The 25,124-nt window shown below is 38.3% G+C and overlaps 1 protein-coding gene across 1 annotated transcript in view; it reads right to left on the bottom strand.

Moving 5' to 3' along the window:
- Positions 1-22,805, bottom strand: part of LOC139135002 (retinoic acid receptor gamma-like) — an 81,548-nt gene extending 58,743 nt beyond the window's left edge. The window contains exon 1 of the mRNA XM_070702158.1: positions 22,073-22,805. Coding sequence (XP_070558259.1) covers positions 22,073-22,145 — 73 coding nt within the window. The 5' untranslated portion in view covers positions 22,146-22,805. The remainder of the gene's footprint in view (positions 1-22,072) is intronic.
- Positions 22,806-25,124: the final 2,319 nt, after the last annotated feature.

Here is a 25,124-nt window from a genome sequence, read left to right as displayed (position 1 = left end):
TTGTAGAGTTTTGTGTTGATCTAGAAAGGTTATTCCCATGTATTTGTGTCGTTTTGGTTTTCAAACGCAAGCTCGCAGCTGAGCTCGAGCTCGATCAAGCTGCTTGCTGAAGCAGGAAGACAATGCGTGGGTCAGAACAGACTTTGAACCCGGAACTCCAGAATCACGCCTGATGATGTCATAGATCATGTGAAGACTTCTTTATGATTGGTCAGATTGTTGTAGATCATGTAGATCATGTGAAGATTTCTTTATGATTGGTCAGATTGCCAAAAGGTCATGGGTCAAATCCTGAGCGGCAAATTAAATCTGATATGCACTGGTAGGCCGTTAGGACGTTTGAGCGAGGAGTATATCGTCGCCGTTTTTTTTTCGCTCTGATTTTTGTACAGTTTAGCGTAAAATTACCGTAGGACATTATCATTCAGGGTACGGTTAGCTATGAATTTAAAACCAACAAACAGCGTTTGCGATGCGTTGATGGCCCTTGGATGACCGATTCTGAGACCGCGATATCGTCCCGAAGAACAACGGTCACGGACACACCCATAGTTTGATCGAAGAGCTACAGATCGTTTAAAAATTCGGTAAGTAATTTTCAATACCACGAGTTGTCTCTATAATTTTCGCAGTTTTCACTGTCTTTGTTCTTGGCGAACCCTGTTCAAGTATGCCAAATGAACGTACGGTATTGGCAAAAATAATATACCGGTAGTTAATCATGGAGGTTGGTAGCCCTGCGTACGATGCTGTGTGTTCCGCTACAGTTAATCGCCCCGCTCACCACAGCCCTGCAAAGACCCGTAGCGTAGGTAGGGTCGGTGACTTCAAATCCATTTTGGGACTTGACGTAAAAAGCCAAATTACTGCCGAAATTCAGCGTTCTTGGGCCCAAGTCGTATCCCTGCCTATCTCAGCTACTCGATCGCTTCCAAAAATGCCAATCTTTTATTCATTTCTCGTAAATAACCGTCGATGTCGGCAACTCTCGCTAGCCCTGCGTATGATGCTGTGTGTTAGCTGTAGCGGCCAACACACAGCATCGTCCGCATTTTTAGATTACGCTTTTGAAAATTACGAAGGCAAGAACGACGAAAATACAACTCAGTGGGCTAACTGCTAGTGTAACAATGAATACCAATAGGCATATCCACGACTCAGAGAGTATACTCTCTGAGTCGTGGATATGCCTATTGGTATTCATTGTTACACTAGCAGTTATCCAACTGAGTTGTATTTTCGTCGAGTACAAGCTGCAAAAACAGCAATGTATGCAACATTGATAAAATTTGTCCGCATTTCAAGCTACTTGTCCGATATCGCGAGCGTACAGCTTATTTAGTAACAAACCTGTACTGTGCACTGCGCTATTATAAAGGGATACTTTTTGTTTTAAAACAATTTATGAGACAGTTTTCCATTTACATTTCTTCTGTTTGAGATGTGCTGAAACCCAATCACCGCTGGTCAATAGTTGTAGTTTGGAGTGGTGTGTCACAAGTAAATAGTGAAAATGAGGCTGAAAAGCAATGATTTGGTAATCACAATAAACATAATGTATAGATATGTCATGAGTTTGTATCATTAGGTAAATTATTTAACATTAATTATAATTTCTTTCAAGCACATGAATGCTCTTTTCCGTGGAATTTTTGTATTAATATATAATAAGGGTAGTCGACAAAATACAAGCAATTTCACTTTGCACATGTAATAATATCCTTGTCTGTTATTTATCATTCTTATTCTCAGTGTATGGGCAAAGGCCATGAAGCTGAACAGACCAATGGATCAACAGGAACATTCAATCTGAAGTTTCAGAACAAGATCGTAAACATTAGGATGGCATCGAAAACAACTTTGGATAATGTGAAAAATCAAATGCAGACTTTTAGACGTGTTCTGTTATGTTTTTCACATGAACCTCATTAGATTATTGAATTTGATTTATTTTAATTTCTTAGTGGTCCAGCCTAGTGTACCAACATCATTGTTTTACATATCAAAATAAACAATGGGGTATTATCGTGAAGATATGTGGTAAGTGGTTTGTTTTTTTTTGCATCTGTGAGTAGGCGGTTTAAAAGGCAGTAGCTGTAACTTAATTTTTATGCAGTATTTTTATACTGTTATGTGTCTTGATTTTTGCCTATTTTGCCAAGTGAGTAAAGTGAAAAGTTACCTCAACACACAAAAGTTAAAAGAACAACATCATAAGTTACAGCTACTGTCCCTTAAAACAAATGAAGATGTGAAGTGTATGGTAATCTCCTGGCTAGTATAAAACTGGTAGGTACAAATGCAGGTATGGTTGGGGAGGGGGGGGGGGGGGTAGCACAGGAAGCATGCATAGCAGCATTTTACCATGAAACCTTTTACCCCACCATTTTTTGTGGCATATTGTCTGCAATCACAGCGGCCTCTATGCCGCTAAAAGCCCCGCCCCATTTTTTTGCGGCATATCGTCTGCAATCACAGCGGCCTGTATGCCGCAAAACTGTGCCAGAACAGATCTTTGCATGATAAAATATGAATAACCTGCTTATAAGCCACAAACAGTTGCAGCTTGGTATCCACAACTATTGTGGGTTAGCATGCACAACTATGTGCCAGAAGCCATATTTTTTCGTAAGGGTATACATTTGAAAATGAGTCAAAAGCATGCCTTCAATTTCCAGACTCTCAATAAAAGTCTGTTGAAACTTATGATTATTGCCAAAGTAATTGGCACACATCATTAAGAGTGGACCCACGTAGAGCAAAACCAAAATGAAATAAAACTGGATAAGACTGGACCCATACTAAGTTGTAAATACAACTCAACATTTTACCTCAGAGGGTTTATTACATGCCCAGTATACAAATGTATCCTTCGTCCTGCTCCATAGGATTCAATGGTATCTTGTCAATGACATTGAAGGTCACATAGTCATCATTTTATTGAAAGTGAACCTAGACTATTTTCAACTTAACACTTTGGGATGTTTTTCAGGGCCCATCCTTGTTTGGGCCATAATATATATTCTAAGAGGGTCCTACCAGCCTTTATTGAGACTTGAGCTTGCTAACTATTTCCTACTGGATATGTTACTTAGCTCAAGTTACTTTAATTACAATCACTATTGTTTGACATTTATTTCTACTTTTCATTTTCATATATTAAGCTGTCGTTGCATGAGAAACATTAATTATAGTCTTTTTTTTACTTTATGATGAGATGATGGTCATTTACCATGTGTTAACTTGAGTTAATTGCTTTGAAGCATCAGCATGTAAATACATGTATATGTAGTGGGATATGATTTAAGAATTTCATGTAGAAATAAGAAATTATGCAATATTCTCTGTAAATATCTGTGATGATGTAACCTCATTATTCTGTTCAGTATCAGAAATTATGCATTTATCCTACTTTAAAGCTGTAATGCGATTTTCTGATTGGTAAATTTCTACATTTCGGTTGCAGCTCAAAATTTAGTTTGTTCCGCAATTTTGGTTTTACTGGTTCATTGTGCAGACCTGTCATGATGTGCCAAGATTGAATGTGCTACGCTGTCAAACTTAAAAGTTTTGATATTGAAATCATTTTTGAAAGATTGGAAACCATGTGTGAAGCATGAATTCAATCAATATCATCATTTAAAGCGATAACAGATACCAGCAAGATATAACATCCCAAAAGACAAAGATTTTTCCTTCTAGTAAACGTCACAAACTGGGTGATGGGTAGTCAACCATCATTAATACAGACTTGGGGAAAGTAAATACAGTGAAACCTGTCTAAACCGAACCCTGTCTAAACTGGAAACCTGTTTACACTGAACACCTTTTCTAGTCCCTTCTACATAGAATGCCATGTGAAAGGAGCCTCTATAAACCAAACACCTCTGTAAACCGAACAGTTTTCTCAGTCCCTTTGGTGTTCGGTTTAGACAGGTTTTACAGTACACACCAGTCCTACTACCTGGTATTTGCTAGACTGTTGGCAATCCCTTGTGTCGAGTTTATTTTTTATTTATATTGTCATAATAGATTAATGTTTTGTATTGTGAGGAAGTCATTACAGAAATATTGAGTTGTAGCACTGGCTCTGGATATCATGGGCTACCACTGTGCAAAGTCAAGAGACAAAAATGACAAACGGCTGTCCAGAGTTTAAGTACGGGTATTTTTCACACATCAATTACACCTGATATTCTGGCACAAATGGTTTATGCTATCACATTAAAGAAAACACCATGTGTAAATTGCAAGTCATTCCGCTTTTGATAAACTGTCAGGAGAGGATATCAACAAGGCAGTGTTGTGAAACTATTGAATAAAGCTAGAGGAAGTGCCCAAAGCAAACAATAAACAGTGGCCTGAACACAGGATGCTCCAGTCAAATGACAAACTGAAGTAGTGTGAGGACACTCAGGATGGTAAACACACACAATCAGCAAAGCAAGCCTTTGATCTTTAAAAGTCTTCTCAGGAAATTGAAATATGGTTCAGTACATACACAAAGCGGCGGCTAGGGACTCTTTAATTTGCCTTGCCATGACCACCCATTGTAATTTTATGAGGTACTTCTGTACAGAGAGGCCCTGTAGGAAAATTGCCAAGTTCAGTTTTTACGGCCAATGAGTCACCACCACATGCAAAAGTTACCCAAGGTGGCTGAACTCACGGTGAACCCTACAGTCTTTGTTGGAGGTCAAAGGTTGTATTGTAATAGGGTACTCCACTGTTAAAGTCAAATTGCCAACTACCTACCAGGTAGAAAGAGCCAAAATGGGGAAATATTATACTTTTTATCTGGAAAAAGTTACCATCACTTCTAGGAAATAGACGTTTGTTTTTTACAAATTTCCGTTTTCAAATAAGATTTTATCTAAACACTAGGATTTCACAGGGCCAATGACATTTCATTGTCTTGAAAGACAATCATGCATAGTAAATTGAGTCAGTATTTGTGTTTCAATGTTGGGTTCGAAGTAGCAGGCAGTACACACATACAATATTTGTTGTTCAAGCGTAAAACCAGTACCGCTAACGGGTATGTGATTAAACTTTGTACATATTTACGCTTAGTGAATATTACCTGAAATGCACAACAAACCACTTTTCCTGTCTTGAGTTTAAAATGCTGTATAATATTTGGGCTTTTTAGGTCAGGTAGAAATGTACAGGAGCCATATGGTGGTTTACCAATATATTAACCTGCCCTATATTTCACAAAATTTCTCTCACACATGATTAAACTTCCTGCAATTATTCTTGTTACTGTGTAAACTTACTGTACATGTAGGCAAATCAGTGTTGATTTTATAAGGTAGAATATGTCCTCAGGACGGATATTCAGACTCAAATTTTTACAATTCTCTTTTGACCTACCACATGTGGCGGCTCATTTTAAAGTTCTTCAATGGAGTGCGTAGCATTTTCACTGTGTTAGTTTTCAGAAAATTTGGAAATTATATTTTTCTCCATACGGGAGACAAAGGGGTGTCGGCCATTTTCAATTTCAAATATCGATAAATGTCAGGTAATTTGTTTCTGTAGTACCATACTTTGCTCGGTGACCCCTAATTTTTTATTTTTTATTTGGTATGAGGATGATTGAAACTTTGCGTTTCATAGAAGAAAGTTTGAGCAAAAGTTTAAGTTCTTCACTTTTGAAACGCATACTACCTTAAAACAGAACGATGGAAAATTGTGCCATGTTTTCTTTACATTCAATGTGTAGCATAACCTACATTCAGCTTGCCCCTGGACCAGGTTTGACTGAACTGCATCTTTTCAAGGAAACATTGAACTTTTTTCAGACCGTACATCTCAGAAGATATACAAACGTTTTTCACGATTAAACACTGTAACACATTAACATAGCAAATTCACTGCCTGTGTAGGAGCACAGATAAAGCCTTCATGTTACCATGGCAACCAAAATAGTTAATTCCAGGTCCACATCTATGGACTTGTGTGTACAAAAGATTGCCAGCCTATGTTGACAGAAAGTGCGGGCTATGATCTCTGCTGCCATGTTTACACAATGCAGTATGTGTACTATGACCTAGGTTGGCAAACTTCAATTTGTGAGAAAATCCAGGCAGATCGTCCATGTAGCCGACACGAACACGAAGTGTCTGTTACCGGCTACCAAAAACTATGAAAAATAGTAAAGAGTGAGCTACAAAATCACTATCAGTTTTAAGTTGAAGGTAGAATAAGTCTGTGCCTTTGTATAAAATACTATAAAAATAGTAGAAAGTGAGCAACCTGCTGAAAGTTAGTCGAGGAGACCTTAACCGCATATCATTTGCATCTCATTGTCCGCTACATGGACTGAGTGCCGGCAAACTTCAATTTGTGAGAAAATCCAGCTCTCTTGTATAGCAAATTCACAAAACCTGTGGATAGTGATCTGTGTATAGAAACAGCTCCTTGTATTTGGGGACTTTATTTTTTGTTTAAATATCTGATTAATGCAGGTGAAAATACCTAGGTGGTGTATTAAAGAACGGTGGAAGACATCGGAAGTGACCTAGCTTCTTTGTGAGTTGAGCATTTCACACATACCCAGACAACCGTGGAATTGTTGACCTGGTTAATGGAAGCCTTCACCTAAGTGTGTGTGTGGAAAGAACAAATTTGTCCTTGAGTCTGTCTGGGACGATAGTTATCATATCGCTGACATCAACTAGCTTCTACTTTGTAGTGTACATGCCCTTGAAAAACACATTGTATGACTGCTGTTTTGACTTCTGTTCACTAAAAGGTTGTGAGGAATGCAACTCTGAAGTGTCATGTGACTGCACATGTGTGTACAGATATATAAGTTCACATACATATGTGTCAGAATAATATGGCGAGATATGATTGAATTGCCATTCACCTATTCTTGTTTAATTTTCTTTTTTAACCTGTTCCGTTCATCTTCTGACAGAATCCCATTAGGTCAGGGTTGTATCAGGAAAGCCAGTGGTCCCCTTTTTGACTCGGGGGCAGTAAGCTGTAACTTTTGACAATTTTTTTTCACTATTTTGTTATGTCTGTCAACAGCAAATTCTTGTTCTACTCCCCAAAGCATGTTGAAACACCCATTCTTCAGCTTGTCTGCACTGCAGTGTGTGTACGTGTAGAGTGCATTGTTATTGTTGACATTTGAATTCTAGTCAGCAATGCAGTCTACTCATACAGGCCGAGTTAATTGACAAGCTGAATATCACATGTATCTCAACATGCTTTTGGGACAGGAACAAGAAATGTTGATGGCAGTAAAAAACGAAAATAGTGAAAAAAACCGCCAAAAGTTGCAGCTGCTGGTCCTTTAAAAACAACAGACCAAGTCAGATTAAGAGACATGTGAGATATGCATGTATCCTGTTGCTAGTTTCTTTGAAATGAATTTCTCTGACATTGGAAGAGCTGGACTCGCCTACATTTTCAACAACCAACAGCTGTTAAGGCCAGATTAAAAAATGGGTGTGTTTCCCATAATCCGTCCTCCATTAGAAACACTCCCCCTCCAACCCTCGACATTTTTTCACATTTACAGAAAAGTTTGAGTTATTCTCTAGATTTTATCATATTTCACTAGTCTCAGTCGACAAACATTACTACATGCATATAAAAAATTTCCTCCGACACACCTACTCGAACTTTCAGAGGCAAGTTACCAGCGACACACAATTTTGTTTATTTGGCCTAAACATAAAATTTGATTTTTACAGCATTCCCCACTTTCTATCTTATCCCATGGACCCCAAGGAGAAACCGATTTTAGCTTCTAGTAAAATAACTGTTTGTCAACAGGAAAACCAGGACACATGCAACTGGTGACAACCCATGTCCTTTAAGTTAACCAGTGTACACAATTCGCCTGCAAATGGGTCCACAATCACCTTTTACAACAATAGGTCAGGCCAAATCATGGTTGTGGAAGGGTTAAAATGGAATAATACTTGGGTTTGGAAAGAAGCACTGTTTCTTGATTTATCATTGACATGTGATAAGATTTATATCATTCAACATGCCACCTCCCTATAGCAACTGTGTCACTGTAGCTTAAGTATATCATTAAACTTATTCATATTGGTGTGTTGCAGTGCGACATATTGGCAGTACAAGTCGCAAACAGTTGTCTGACAACTGAATTTACCTGCCTGCTTGACAAACGCTTGCAGACGAGCAATGAACTCCACTGTGCTCAGAAATAATCAAATATGAAATAAGGCCTCAATAGATACCAACTTTTCAACTGATTGTTTTTTTATTTGTGGAGAGTTGAGCTGTATTTTCACTCTGTGGTGTGGTTTGGCAGTACCAGTGTGAAAACAAAAACGCTTTACTCGTATCAGAGTCTAGAATTCTCTACAAGGGGATTGTGAGAGGTCGACCACCCCTCTTTTTTTTCAAGCAATCCATTCACATGTTAATAACCATACTAAAGCACAAATTTTCATATCAAAATAATATTCAAATTATGAATTGTAATGTAAATTAGCCACACCTCTACTTTTTCTGTGGTGAACGCTTAATTGTATAGTTTACTAAAATCTCTCTATAAATCCTTGTAGTTTTGAGTTCCAAAGGGACACTCACTAGACTACTGAACACTATAACCTTCAAAATTGTATAAAGATCAAAATGGGTTCCAGTCACTTTTGTGTATTTGCATACATATTTTGTAAATGTCAGCGTATTGATCTTTCTGTTCTGAAATGCTCGGTACAGGTAAAGTGCATTAAAAATTACCATAGCAACGACTGCGTCAGCTTGATTGGTAGCAGACTGTGATAACAAGACAGTTCACACGTTTCTGTGCTGATTATAATGTGTTAGAGTGGTTGCAAATTTTCACCTCTTCAGTGTTAAAGGAGCAGGTTTTTATCACCTTTTACCCAAAAACAAACTGATTACTGGAAATACTTTCAAAGGAGATTAAGAAGGATTACTATCAAACCAACAGTCAATGCTAGGTGGCACTACAGAAATGCCAGCACGAGGGATGACGAGTCTGCCGCTTTAAAGATTTTTGGACAGATTAAATTCTTGATCAGTGATCATGCATATGAATCTAAAATAGAACACAATCGCGACCAGACATTAACTTGGGAAGAATCCATTAGACTTTGTGACAAAGTTATATTGAAGGGGTTCCATTAAGTGTGCGGCTCTAATTACAGCAAAACAAACACACCCAGTAGCACGCCCTGTTGTTATGGAAACGGTCAATAAACTCCAGATAGCTGTTGCCATGACCTCTAGACAGATGGCGGTCAGTTTGCAGGGGGAAAAAAAGGCAGCAGCACCGTTCTTTTCATAATCAAGGACGTGCGTAGCCAATGATGGGCACAGGCGTACGGAATGTTTCCTAGATCGTCGTCGGATGGGAAGTGACTGACACTGTACTGTGAGGCCGAAGGCCGAACCTCAGTACTGTATAAGAATACAAGGTATGTCACGGAAAAATCGACCGGTGGCCCGAAACAAACGAAATAAAGCATCTACCTCAAAAAAATTACATCGACCGGTCGGAAATACCTTCAAACTTTCAAATCTTTACTCTGGTTACAGAATTCTTTCAAATCTGCCAGTTATGGGCGATAATTGACTGTCCGGCGAATACTCGCACTTGCATTGCCACGCCGCCATTTTGAATAGCTGTTTTACTCCCAAAAGCCTTTGCGAGTGGACGAGTGAACCCGTGAAGAGTTTGTTTACAAATGTCAGATGGCGGGATTCACAAGCATAAACTTTCCCATGGTTTGCGTTGATTGCCTTGTTGCCTGATAGCTGAAGTTGTATTCACTGACAGTATGAAATTTACCTAACGGTTAACGGTTGAGGTTGTGGGGTCACGGGGTCACTCGTCTACGCCCAAAGGCTTTCGGAAGTAAAACAGCTATTCAAAATGGCGGAGTGGCAATGCAAGTGCGAGTATTCGCCGGACAGTCAATTATCGCCCATAACTGGCAGATTTGAAAGAATTCTGTAACCAGAGTAAATATTTGAAAGTTTGAAGGTATTTCCGACCGGTCGATGTAATTTTTTTGAGGTAGATGCTTTATTTCGTTTGTTTCGGGCCACCGGTCGATTTTTCCGTGACATACCTTGTATTCTTATACAGTACCGAGGTTCGGCCTTCGGCCTCACAGTACAGTGTCAGTCACTTCCCATCCGACGACGATCTAGGAAACATTCCGTACGCCTGTGTAGCCAATGATTGGGTATATGCAAACTGGCATGTTCAGTATATGTATCTTCTGTGCTGTGATTGCAAGGTCTTTGTGAGCATGCCCCGATCTGGCTGATGTGCCCCAGTACTGTGTCATTGGATGGTAGAAAAAAATGACTGTGTTGTACGTAGTGCCAGGTTGTCAGGGTTCCACACCCTTTACATACCTGCATGTGGTGAACTGCACTGATACAAGTATATGTACAAAGTAAATACTATATACGTGTGTATTAAATATTGCCCAAACAAGGGACTCTGTGCCCACGTGTGGGTGAAAATTTGCCCAACGTCAGGAGGGCCAATGATGTCCTGCCTCAAGGGTACATATACCCTTGTTTTAAGGCTATATTTTTATTACATGTCTCTCTTACACAGTTTTCACTCAAAATGTTTAGTTTTATTGGCAAATGACAATCACATGCTTTATTTCAATTTTAGGCTAAAATACATTTTAAAAAATGGAAGGACTTTTCATCATAGAATGGCACATTTCATGACATATTTAAATCACTGTTATGTGGTTTATTGATTTTTCATGCATAATTTTCTAACAACAGGATTTCCTGTGTAAATCATGTAATTTGAACATTTTTAAATCCCAAAGTTGTCAAGTTTATATATTTCCGGTTAACTTCCAGTAAAATGATGACTATGCGGCGTGCAACGTCATTAAAGAGTTACCATTGAATCCCTGCGACGCTCAATATACGAGGTTTGTAAATGGTATCCGCCAACCTACAGTATAAAGGTATCTTTTTATCTGTTTGGTAGCTGTCCTCTCCATATGCAAATCAGTAGCACTGGAGATGGCATGACTAAAGGTCAACCAAGGACTTCCATCCGGGGTCAAGATGTCAGTGTGGGGTGACTGTTTCTTGATGGCTTCAGTTGGACCTCAGGTCACATGGGAAGTTTTCACAGACAGGCCATCTGTTGAAATTTCAACAGGAAGGCTATCCATCCCTACATGATGTATGAGCAAAGCGGCAAAACAGACTTCACTTATCACGAAAAGCTTGAAGCAGAATACATTATTTACACGTACTGGTAGTTCTCATGTTTTCAGCGCAGTTACAGTGCACCTTAAAACCCAGTACACACATGATAGGTGCTTTGATCCAGTATTCCATCTTTACCAACCGGTCGTTGTGCCCCTGCTGGGTAAATTGGGTTGACGAGCAACTGAACAAATTACGCTCTAGTGTAACAAGAGCCAGGATGCATGGTCTATGAATATTTAATTATTGATAATGACTCATTATCAGTGATTTTGCATACTGAACAATGCATATTAATATAATATCTGTGGATACTGTTAGGTCAGCCCTTAAACATTACAATTTATATGCCGCATTGTGTACCCTAATATCTGACCCTGAGAAGTAATTTATTTTCGTAATTTCCAGAAGGAATTTATATGTCATATTTTACAATCCTTGGTGCTCATGTTAAACCTCCCTGGTTCTATTAGTTCAGGGTAGATCGAAAATCTTTGGTTCAAACCAAGGTGAATGTGCAAACATGAATTTACACTGACCACCACCGATATTTGTCACAGCAATGGATTTACCTATAGAGAACTTTACAGCTGGAAATCAATTTCCTGCTAAGTTATGGGTCAATACACAAACTGCTGGTGGATTTTGTCGAAGGTCACTATGTTAGCCAAAGATTCAATTTTGCTTCATGTACTGTTATATTGTCCTTTATTATCCTCGTACCATGTTGTCTCCAGACTTTGGCTCTAACTTTTTTATTTCCTCTGGTAAGCTGCACTTTTAACCCTTTGAGCGCCAAAGTCAATTTTTGTTCTTACCTTTACGAAACATACTCTAGTAAATTTTTTCCAGTTTTTTGCCAAAGTTTTGATAATAAACTGAAGCAAATAAAATATGTCTATTTGGTCCAAAATTATCAAGAAAATTACAGAAAAATTTGCAAAAACTTGGAAAATATTGTACTAAAATTTTGGTGGGAAAAAATTATGGCACCCAAAGGGTTAATTACAGACAGAGACCTCTAAGTCTGTCAAAAAGGAATTATGCACCCCGCAGTTCTCAGTGAGATGTATCATATTATTGCAAAGACTGGCTTCAAATCAAAGAGCCCGCGGAAAAATAGATAGCATTATATAGGTTCAAAATAGGACATAGCTGACTGAGAGCCAAGAAAGCATTTACCTAAATCATTCTGAGTGAAAGGAATTGTCTACTTGCCAATAACCATTGCATTGTTTACAACCAATATCTGAACAAAATATTTCTGAAAGGCTTCCAAGCACTTGTAAAATACACCCACACAGTTGCATGATAAGGTTTCTGACAAAGGACACAAACATTTTGCTCAATATACAGGAATTACTGTGGAATGCTTTATCTTCACTTGGAATTTCTTTTTGCTATTTTCGCTGGACCTTTTTTTCCACTGAAATAAAATCCAAGTGAAAATTTTGATTTTCTATACTTTGCATGTAGTCAGACGAGACGAAGTGAAAATAAGATCACAGTGAAACATTGAAAATCTGTTTTCAGCTAAAATAAATTCCAGTGAAAATAAAATAGTCCAGAGTTCATGAATGGCTTATTTCATCAATCCTTGAAAACACACTTAGGTATATCTCAGATATTTGTCACTATGATTTTGCCGAGCATATTCTTTTCAGGTTTATACTGTTTCCATAGTTTCCATCGTTGAAGCCTTGATGAAGTCTGATCAGACATATTTTATGATCTAACTTCGAGGAGACAGACAGCCTGACTATTGGTTGACTCTGAGACTTTCTAGGCACAAGATGGGTTTATCCATCATGGCCTGATTTCTGCAGCCTGTGCTTCGAACAAACCATTAAAAGTACATCATAACTTGATAAGAAGTTTGGAACAAGCAGAGCATCATGGGAAGACAAAAGTCAAAGGTCAATACAAAGTTTATTAATCCATGCACGGCATTTGATACTTGTTAAGTTTTCATTTCATCCACCCTTATGTCATGAGAAAACTTTATTACATGGAATTTTAACTTACAGTAGAATGTGCCAAGGGGAAAGATATTTGGGCTCTAATGTTTTTTTTCAGTACTTGCTGGTGAACCACTTGTGGGGACTCATTTTAAATCTGTTGGTGTGAGAAATATTGTTACCATTTTTGTTTTTTGAAAACCAAAAGATTATTTTTCTGAATAAAGGTAACAGAGAAATGGCGGTGATATTTATTACAAGTTCGCTAAATGTTTGGTAATTTGTGAACTCTAGTACCCAATTTTGCAAGCTGACCCCTGATATTTCTTCTTGATTTGGTGACAGAATAGATGAAAATCTAAATGAGGAAAGTTTGAGCAAGTTTTTCACTTTCAAGGTGCATATAAGAAGCAAAGTCAACGGACAATGGTATTTCATACTTTTCTTGCCACTCATACACTACTATACATGTAAATGACTGCTGTTATCATCATCTATTTGTTTTTTTATTCTACAAAACACATTCTGTAAAGTCCTGCAATGGTGCAATTTTTTTCTCTTTCTTTTTTTGCAATTACACATTATTAATAGTGATCCCTGCATGGGTCAAAAGGTCATGACCAGTAGCCATTTCCAAAGTCAAGTTCAACTGAATATGAATGATCACATTTTCATTACCAGGGTGAAATTTCATGAAACAGGTGCAGTAGCATGAATGTACCATGTGTGTTTTATGTACCTCGAATCCAAATTGTACAGTCATTTTGAAAATTTCTATGATAATTATGAGTTTTAGATTACGAAACGAGTTACAAAACAATGACTAACCTGAATGATGAGCATAAAGATCACTACTGTACAGTCAGTCCAAAAATAACTATTAAAATTATGACTTTATATAGACAGCAGAATGCCAATAAAAGATGCTATGTACAAATATCGGACCTAAGTGATGAGTTAATCCTGGCAATAAAGAAGACGATATATGATCGGCTGTATTATTCTATTGCTCACCATTAATCTTTTTTGCTTGGTAGGGGGTTGGGGATCTTCAGCATTCCAACTGGCAAGCTTGCATCCGTCGTGACCCCATGACCCTCATTTAGTAAATTATGAATTCAGCGATATCAGCTAAAGCATTGTTTTGATTGATATGAGCATTGATCACATCAATTTGCCAGGTAGTGAATCAGCCATTTCCTTTTTACCAGCCAGAGCTGTACTTCATTTATCTGCAGAACGCTGTTCCATTATGAAGGAAATTTAAGAGCTGAAATTCAAACCGCTTGGCGACTGAGTTTGCTGAAGTTGGCAGTATTCCAAGATGGCACTGCTGTGCGGCATTGGCCAATTAACAAAAACACGCTATTGTTTTTCTTTTCCACTGATTCAACTTTTTTTTTTCTGTAAATGGGATGTACATGTAATAAGAGCAGACAATGAAGCCAGCATAGTACATGTACATGTCAGTGCTCTGGCTTAAAATTCCCTGTCAATACCCTGTTATATCCCTATACAGAAGTTAAAACATACATGTACATAAATATACAGTTACTGTAGCTACATAGCTTCATACATACATGTACATACATACATACATACATACATACATACATACATACATACATACATATATAAATACATACATACATAAATATATACATACTGTACACTCATAAATACATACTGTACATATATACATACATGTACATACATGTACATACATACAGACAGATGCCACTGACTTACCATATAAGCTGTCCTTGGTATATTATATATACCAACTGTGAGCTAAAAATGACCTGCAACATGAAGGTTCTCAAGTTTGCCAACACTTTCTTAGTTCTTTTAAGAAGCCATGCAAAGTAAATACAGTACCTGTTTCCAATACCCTGCCCTGTCCCATTGTATACCCCTGACCCTCAACTTTCTTCAAAATGTTGATAAACAGTGTGTGAATGCACTATTATTTTACCATTTCCCTGGGGTCACAGCAAGCACAGAGCAGCAAGAAAGTTAATGACCGACCTACCCTCCTTTTTGGTGCCCAGTTACAGGAAACATTTTTTTTTTACTGTGACCTTAGCTATGAGACATATGCAGACAGCTGCAAACTTACAAGATATGCAGTGTGTGAACTTTGAACAATACAGATCACAATTCTACATTGCCAGCCTATAAGCAGAAACTTTGCGATGTCAATTTTCAAAAGTGTCCTGCCGATTTGACTTCTTTCCTAAATATCTATCAAAGGAAACAGGAGATTCTAAAGTTCGGCTGTGTACATGTATGTGACTTCACTCTCAAAATCATTATTTACTTATTTATTTATTTACCAAGTTGAAAGGGTTGAACCCAGAATTCAAATGGACAACAGCACAACACTACAAACGAAACTATGTGCATAAACATGAATAAAAATGTGTGTATTTCACTATGCGTTTGCACGCGTGGGTTCTAAGCTCGTCCTGCCATCACGTGGTCTATTGATTAAGTTTGTTGACTCCCGCACGTCCTTTTTGTTCCACAATAGAACCATTTGTGGACATTCCAAAGCTCATCATAAAGTTAAGAAATTCAACTTTCAAACATCAATCGATTGAACAGCCTACATAATTTAAGATTTTTCAAAAGCAGCCATCTTCAGATTGTTGCTGGGCATTGAGCCGACATGTGGAATATAGTTTGTGTTGCAAATAAGTGCTATTTCATCTAATTTCAGTCTAGTAAAGTGTGAATTGCAACCTCAGGGATGGGTTGACCATGCAACTAAAAGAATGATTAAATCTACTGAAGTTTTCATATTACAAAAACCACATATACTTGCATACATCACAAAGAATTCTGGATTGAAACTTGGAAAATTTGGGATTGAAGCTTGGACCTTATACATATAAACCAAACAAAAGAAGAGTGCATACAAATGGTAAGTTGTCATTGAGAAATGTACACTAGTTGATCCCGTATGTTTTATATGCTTGTACTTGTAAAGTTGCTTCTATGCTAAAGCCCTCTGACAGCTCCAATAGCGCTGATCGCGATTTCAGGTTTGTTACTAAATATAGCTGCACGCGCACGACTTCGGACAACACTGCCTAAAATTCAGACAAATATTTTGTTGAATGTGCAGCTGTTGTTGCAGCTTCATACAAATTAGTGTGACTTTTAGTAGCTACTGTAACACTAGCAGGTTTTATTTTTGTCGTTTGCTAGGAAAATGTGGATAAATATTTATTTATGCATATTAAAGAGAGAAAAAAATGATGTCATTTGTGATCAGCGCTATTCCACAATTTCTAAATTAAGCTACATGACACCATTGTAGGTGATACCAAATAGATAACACTGGTCTAGTAATCTGTGACTTAATTAACTGGTCAACCATGAATCAACTTCCTCCCAATAGACTACATTATTTTGAGCAGTATAATTAATAGGTGTATGTGTTAAACACTGCTTGGAATTTATTCCGACAACTCAGCGTGAAACAAACAGTTTAATTCCTAAGCCCCACAGCAAAAAAAAATAAGTGTCAAGTTGAAAGAAATACTTGCACATCGGATCGATCTACACCGGAGAAAGCAAAATAATTTACATTTCATTGATTTGTAAAAATCAAGAATATCAAATTCCAACAATATCGAAAGATCCGTCTTATATGAAAATGCTGAAATGAATGATCTTTGACTTTTGTTAAGTGTATTGTTAAAAGAGATGCAGCATATGTTTTACTGCACGTATGGTCCTTGGAACAATTGGAATCTAGATCTATTATACATGCACAACAGCCAATAGCGCTGAAGCCTTCCTTGACCTTTGACACATGTCACAAGGTGTGGAAGAAAGAGATGTATAAATTTACATGTACTTGCACCTCCACAACTCACTGTATATATACGTCTTAAACAGTGCGACATTTTTCAAGGTTTTTCAACGACCTTCAAATGGCCAAAGTTTTTGCCATACTGTATGCTGTTTTTAAAAAGGTTTTATACATGTAACAGGAGAGTTGAATGGCTTCCCAAAGAACGGGGTGAAGAGAAACCTTCTTGCATGTGATTTGAGTAAATTGCTCACTGGAAGTAGGGTTACTGAGATGAGGGTTCCAACGTCCCATGAGAATGCAAAAAAAAAATGTCAAACAGAAGCCACAATGGTTGACATGTGTACACCAGTCTACACTGTTTGAAGTGTGCACACTTCAAATTTTATATGAGTGGAGTGCACCTATCATAGTATGGTTCCTTATTTCAGGTCATGGTTGACTTTATACACTACCGGCCAAGATATCATTTGAACTGAGTAAAACCTGAAATATCAAATAAGACACTTTGCAGCATTTAATGTGTCTAAATCATATATACAACAGGTGGGACATGTTCCCATTACAAGCCATTGATCATATCTTTCTAAGAATTGTAGTTTGAATGTGAAAATCAAAAGCCCCTCATTGTTCATATATGAATTCTCAATATGATAATTTCTATCTAATAAAGCAAAATAGCTTGGAAATTATAGAATAACTTCCTTTATCTGTCTGGAGCCCAAGACTTTGAAAAACCCAGACTTGATGAGGTGAGATTGAAATCTTGGGCAACTGAACATATTTCAAGTATACGCCTCTAATTTTCTTCATTGATGTAAAGCTGATCATGACAGTTGACCTGGACTATGCTGAATCATGCCTGTGAATTCCAGCATGCTTACATCACCAATGTACCACTGCCCAGACCACAAAAATTTCAGGATGTCACAGTTTTCGCAAACTTCATTTTTGCAATTTAAGCTTAGTGATTGAGAACATCTTCCTCATAATGGCCTGGATATACTCTACACAGTTGATACAAATACATAATGTTCAAAAATTTATTTAACCCTTTTGAGTGCTGTAATTTTTCCAAGCAAAATTTTAGTGCAACATTTTACCAATTTTTATGAATTTTTCTTTAATTTTTTGGACAATTTTGGACCAAATGGCCATAACATTTCATGGACTTCAGTTTTTTATCAAAATTTGGCAAAGATCTGAAAAAAATTGACTGCGGTATAATTCATGAAGGCTGCAAAAAGACTTTGGTGCTCAAAGGAACATTAATTGCAGGCAAACACAGGGGAAATTGTACGAGACCTGGATTACACATTATTTCACTGAAATTGTTGTTTACCTGGTACACTTTTCAGATACATCAACAGTTTTTATCTATTTCTTAAATGTATGTGTAGCAAATGTTTCAGGATCTGTGAAATTTTGCTGTGAAAAAAGTCCCCTTCTTTGGTGATTTTGCCTTTCATGAACTGCATGATTTATATCACCCTACACAATAGAACATGCTTAGTCATTGGCTGTCGGATTTTGAGCTCTGAATTCAACATCAGACATGCTTCTATATATTCAAATGTTAATGTGGTTTCTGCTGCCACAAAAACACTATCATTATATAGTTTGAACACTTACAATGAGACCAACAAAGACAGACTTTCCAAAAAAATGCTATCTTCATATGTGAAATGATACTATCCGAAACAAATGTCACAAGTTAAAGCCTTTGTCCCTTGGGTGATTTGCGAATGTAGGTTGCTGCTCACAGGCGGCGGCAAGTGATAGTAGTAATACCGTCTCTATCACGTTAGCGTAAACATGTCGGCAAATCATGGTAGACACTATTTCTCTCATCATTCACACCCCAGACAAAGAAATTCAACCAAGCAGAAAGCATGTATCCTCCGAAACTACATGTACATATGCTGTCTTCACAAATTTCGTAATTCATATTAAAAAAAAATCCTGTTAGTTAAGATAGCATCCACATACATGTAATATGCACAGGCCATTGAAAAAATCAAGCATTAGAATAATCTAGGGTCTATTGCACATTGTTTGGTATTTCCTATCAGTCTACAATAAGCTGATGTCTTTTAATAGCGCAACAAAAAGATCAGTGACGACTTCCAGTTTGGGATTCCAAAAACATAAAGAAAGGAAGTGTGTTGAAACCTAGGAAATAGAAAAAACCTGAGGTTGTTTTTCCTTCCTTCAAAATTTACGACTTACTTTGAGCGTAAAAACACTAGCTGGGAAACACAATTGTGATAACATATAAGACATGACCCCTGCAGGGCTGCATTGTTGGCAGACGAAAACAGAACACTCCCTGTTTTGCCCATTGTGCTTTTGTTTTCTCGGGGAGGTGAGACTCCGCTCCGGGGAGTATATGACCTGGAGGGAGTCCCCTGCTACCGTGCTAAAATTACAAACCACACATCCACACGCCTATTTTCGTCCTGTAAATGGCCATTGAACTTATTCCAGCTTCTGTTCGGAATGGAAAGGAATTTCTGCACGGCTTTAATGGTGTCTGTGCGACCTTCAGATGTCAGTTCAAAATCATTTACATGTACGGCCGCTGCATGACCTTATCAAACGTCTTTGATATGCCCGATTCAGGGCGTACTGACTGACTTTTTCCCTTTCCACGACTGCTGAATGTAGCCAATAAAATCAACCCATTACTGCACGACTGCCGTTTTGCTTTGCTTTTACCCTGGTACCTGACCTTGACAGGGTTGTTGCTGGAGGCCCATCACTTAGATATTCTAATAACATCCCTACCTTTAAATTGCCACAGATCTATTAATGTGTTTTGCTGAAACACGAGATACGCTGTAATTGATTGCCATCGTCCAATACACCTAGGCATATTTAGCATTTAACAATCTTTTCCTTGACATTTCAATGAAGGTGCATAAATTTTGTGAAATTTTTGTCTTGAGTTAAAACACGGTTGGCGCTACTATGGCAGTCGTGCTGAAGCAGAAAACATTACCAATAGAGCAATAAGACTTTGTCTGCCAGTCATCTGCAGTGTTAACGAACATGTTAAAGTGATCACCTTCAAGTCCAAATAATTGTCAATCAACCATTACCATTATCTGTGCTACAAACAGAATCTTTCACGGTGGGTTTAAGAACAGATGTACAACACACTTAATTTATTCGGTAAACACACTTGATTCACAGATATACGGCGCTCTGCACAAACAGGAGTTCACAGTACTCTAGTAAAATTCTTCCCATAAACCACTGTTTATGCTCATGGCCTCTGAATGACCTCAAGGTCTACATGCATAACACGTCTTGCTAAAGCCCGACAATCTTTCTTGGAGATTTGTGTCTTTTGTAAGCTTTGTAATTTACAAAAGAAAGAAAGACATCAATCTAACACATCATGTTTAGAAGAATATGCAAGTTTGGCTGGCCTGTTTTGTTGTACTTGTGTTTCAGTGCTTGTACATGAACAGTATCCGGGAACAGTTGCTCCCATATCAGGACACTGGTCTTCACTTCAGTGGACTGTCACACTCACGAGACCATGATATTTTGCATAAAATTTATTTTTCTTTTCACATATGAATTGGAACACTGCAACTTGACATTGCCAACATTGGTCCATCGAATTCTGTGTTTAGTTTGTCATGGCTGTGTGCCAATGTAAATATAATCTGAATATATAAATATTGATTGAACAATTTCTGGAGAAAAAATGGATGGCTTTTCAAACAATGGTGTGACAGTACCATTTAGCCACTAAGCCACAACAGTATTAACCAAATTCGATGTTTCCAGAGTGCTGGCTAATAATGTTGCCTGTGTGTAGACATGGAAATATATGTGAAAGTGCCCTCCTCAATAATATTTAGTAAATATACCGGAAATTTGATTTAATCAAATTTAATGTTGATTGTTGAACTAAATACTCCAGATCAAATGTAGGTACTAATGATGATTATGTGTCCAGGCAGTACAACAAATTTGTAGTAGCATTTTCACTCTAACAAATATAAACAGTACAAAAATGTTCATTTTCCATGCTTTGTCTTTTTGGTAGACACACACTAGTTACTGAGTTTTCACAATCTTTTGCAACACACGTGAATTTCGAGTCATCACTAAAATATGCAATTTTACTAATTCTTCCTCAAAATTATGTGACAATGTCCTTCTGTCACCCCTGCTACTGACCTTCACCTTTGAAATAATTAACTCGGTGACGTACTACCCGTTTCGGTTTTTCCCCCAAGTGGCGCCTACGAGTTGTTTATCGAACTACTGACGCACTTTGTCTTTCGAGAACTGACTGAAACGCACGGTTATTGATGGCTTCCGCATACTTGCGAGTCTGTTGATGGCACCGACAGTCGGACATGGCCTGAAAATTCGTAAAAGAACTAGACTACCGGAACCATGAGTAACAAATGAATGGAAACCACACGTTATAGTTTATTATCGGGTCATTTTCATAGTTTATTATCGGGTCATTTTCAGACACCAACGACTGTCGGGCCGACACTCTACGGCAACACAAAATGAACGCAGAGAGGCCACGCCGTTGAGCAACGGCCGTATCACCGTTGGTTTTTGGTCCGTTTGAGGCCGACGCGACATAAGATGCTTCGTCGGCGGTAAATATAGAATGGAAACGCATTAGTCGAAAGATCGGTTATAGTCTGGGGGTCTTTAAAAATAAGCTCCGTGCCAATTGTCCCATGACCGTCGCTAGACGTGCTGATCAATACGCCATTGTAATACGTGTCAGACGATCTTGTGGTGTGACGCACTTATTCCGCGAAATGCTGTTTTACGCTGGCGCACGGCACAACTTAAGTCACATATAACAAAAAACATCTGCATTCAAGTCCACAACCATGACAAATTTCAACTCATTCCAGACAAAACACGTTCATTAAACGAATCAAGTTCACGACCATTGGCGAGCGACCTGGTTTACCCTTGTCAAGGTCATCCACGACAACAGATGAACTGAACTGGTTTCTCGTGTTACATGAACGAACGAATGCACTAAACATAGCTAGATGAACACCGCACAAACACTCACCGATTCTGTTGCTTGGCTGTGACTTGCAGGTAAGGACGGGCTTGCCGACGGGGGAGTTTGGCATATGGTCCATCGTTTTCGGCGATTAGACGGAAAATCTCGATGAGTATCGTTCAAGAGTCAAAAAATCGGCGGCACGACACACACAAAAACCAGTGCAGTGGGCGCGCTGTTGAGTCTGGCCGACAGCGCGGTCTGGATTGTCCCCGTTCTCTGCTGTGAGTTCAACTCTCCTGTAGAAATATTCGCTGGGAAATAAACTGACCTCAAACGTCTCGGAGAGCAGACATGTAGACCAGAAACAAAAGTTCTTATCCTAAAATGTGGACATTATCTGCGAAACCAGTTGAGCTGGGGAAAAACTTCCAGTTTAGACTGCCACTATGGATTAGTTCTCGTGCTCAGCTGAAAAGTCGACCTCAACGATGTTGACCTAGATAACCGCCAATGACCAGCTTCTCTCATAAGGTCAATCACCTCTCGTCACGTGATGATATACACAACTTGCTACAAAAAATTCCACTGGCGGACACGACTTGATCTTTCAGATCTACGTTACGAAATTTACCCTTTTCAATCATGCATTCACGGCTAAATTCGCAGACGACATGTCTGATTTCTAAAACAGACTGAGCGCGAGCAAAGAGCGATTTCTCCGTCGAACGATGGATCCTGCTTCTACCTGTAAGTAAAATGCACTCGTCCACAGGCGAGACGCACGATCTGCGCAAGTGATCGTGCTGGAGTGAACTCTCAGTGACACATACCAGTTTGTCGCAAACAAATTACGTCATGTACGTTGTTTACAAAGACGATCGGTGAAATAAAACCAGCAAACGATTACGTAGGATAGCCACTATCGACGTACACCATGAAAGCGTAGAATACGTCCGATTATGTCATCACCAAATAAGTCCAGGATTTGAATTTTATTATAGCCTAAGTTCAGTCATCCCCGGCCACGCCGTACGCCGCGCCCACAGCAGAAAATATGCTATTGCTAGTATAAATAGAGCCCCTATAGTTTATTTCAGGTGCAATCATACTATAGCTTTGAAACGCAAAAAGGGGAAACGTAACTAACTAAAGACACGTTTGTCGTAATGTTTTCTGTGGTTTTTATCAAACGATGGATTTCAAACGTCCTATGGGGCTATGGGCCTACCTGTGACACAGTGACGTGAGTCGAAGAATATAGCTTTGACTTAGGCCTACATCATGCTTTTACATGCGATTAAACTGGGTATAAGCTTATCATTGTAGGAAATAACTATACAGAAGAGTAGATCTGAAAATGAACTTGTAATCATTTTAATTCGGCATTGAAATTGTGTGGGGTATATCCTGGGATGAACACAAGGCCATATGTTGTCATGGCAACCGCTTTTCCGACGCGCCGTTGTGTGGTGGAGTTCGCTCAATAGTTATTAGCGTACGCTTACAGACCATGCATAGGGCCTATATGTTGCATGTGTTTGCATTATAATGACGAAATGCATATATAACTTCACTACATGTTACAACGGGTTCGTCGATGCTTAGGCGAAAAAAAATAATAGGTCTGTTTCTGGTCATTGACATGTGGCAAAAATGATGCGGCGACGCGATTTTTTTCTTCAATTTTTTTATTTTTGGTGGAATTTGATGCATTTTTCCCTTTTTTCCATACGGGAAATGAAAAACAGGAAAAAAAGACGTGCACACTTTGAAGTGATGCGGGCGGTGACCACTAAATCATTTTTGGCCCTACACTGCAGAAAGGAAAACCGTGGCAGAGCCCACTTCCGGAAGCATATAAATATACAAGGACAAAGTGATCCAATGTATTTTTTATCAGAAAACGCGTTGTGCTTATAAAAATGACAACTTTGTTCTTATTAGAATTGCTTACACTGTAGAGACACAGTTTACAGTTTACCCAACTTGGTGGCGTCTTCACGTCTTCATATTTTCAGACAATGTGGGCGACAGCAATCTAATTTTGACGTGCACGAAATACGTATTTATCGTATAACGACATTCCCCCACAATATGGTGTCAGCATTCAAATTCAAAAACATAATAGGGTTAACGGTGTTTCAGTAACTGTCTGTCTGTCTGTCTGTCTGTATACATACATACATACTTATATGTATATGTATGTATACGTGTGTGTGTATATGTGCGTTGTGATACGGTATATATATATATATATATATATATATATATATATATATATATATATATATATATACATACATATATGAATACGTATGTATGTATGTATGTATGTATGTATATATGTATGTATGTATGTATGTATGTATGTATGTATGTATGTATGTCTGTACATGTATGTATATGTACATGTATGTATGTATGCATGTATGCAAGTATTTTTATACGAGTATTAGTTTCTTTGGTTGTCTTTACGTTCACAAAGTCAGTTTCGTATTTGTAATTAAAGTAGTGAAGAACTTTTTTCAGGCAATCGTAGTACTTGGCAATTAAAGATCAATTGAAAACTCCATTCGTGTATGGGTCTCCGCCAGACTTGCCCCAAGTCTGTGCAAAAACACAGTCGTTTGGAGAGCTATTCAGCGCTGGGACTATTCGCCCCATAGACGAGTGTGCAGAAGCGAGAAATACCCCAAGTCTGGAAACAGAATGGCTATAAAAACCACGCCATGTCACATTCCGTGTCCGATTTCACTGTGAAAATTAACAAGTTCATCTATCATGCAACCGTCGATCGCTCCCTATCATTCTAAAATTTCATACCTGATACTTTATCTGATTCAAAAACGCTCGTTTCGTGTAATTTTCGGCCGAATTCGACGGACACCTCGCCAAAACCTGGGGGTGAGCAACATTCCGGTCACCTCTTGGGTCCTCCACTTTACTGACGTTGGCGCCGCCTACCCATGAGGGATGACTGGAATGTTGCTCACGCTTATGTTTTGGCCAGGTTTATCTCGAACTCAGCCGAAAATCACAGGAAATGAGCATTTTGTAAGCAGATGAAGTATCAGGTATAAATTTTCGTGTGATTTTCGGCCGAGTTCAGAAGACA

The sequence above is a fragment of the Ptychodera flava genome, chromosome 1 (assembly GCF_041260155.1).
Source record: "Ptychodera flava strain L36383 chromosome 1, AS_Pfla_20210202, whole genome shotgun sequence".
NCBI lineage: Eukaryota > Metazoa > Hemichordata > Enteropneusta > Ptychoderidae > Ptychodera > Ptychodera flava.
This window is presented reverse-complemented; position numbering and strand designations above follow the sequence as displayed.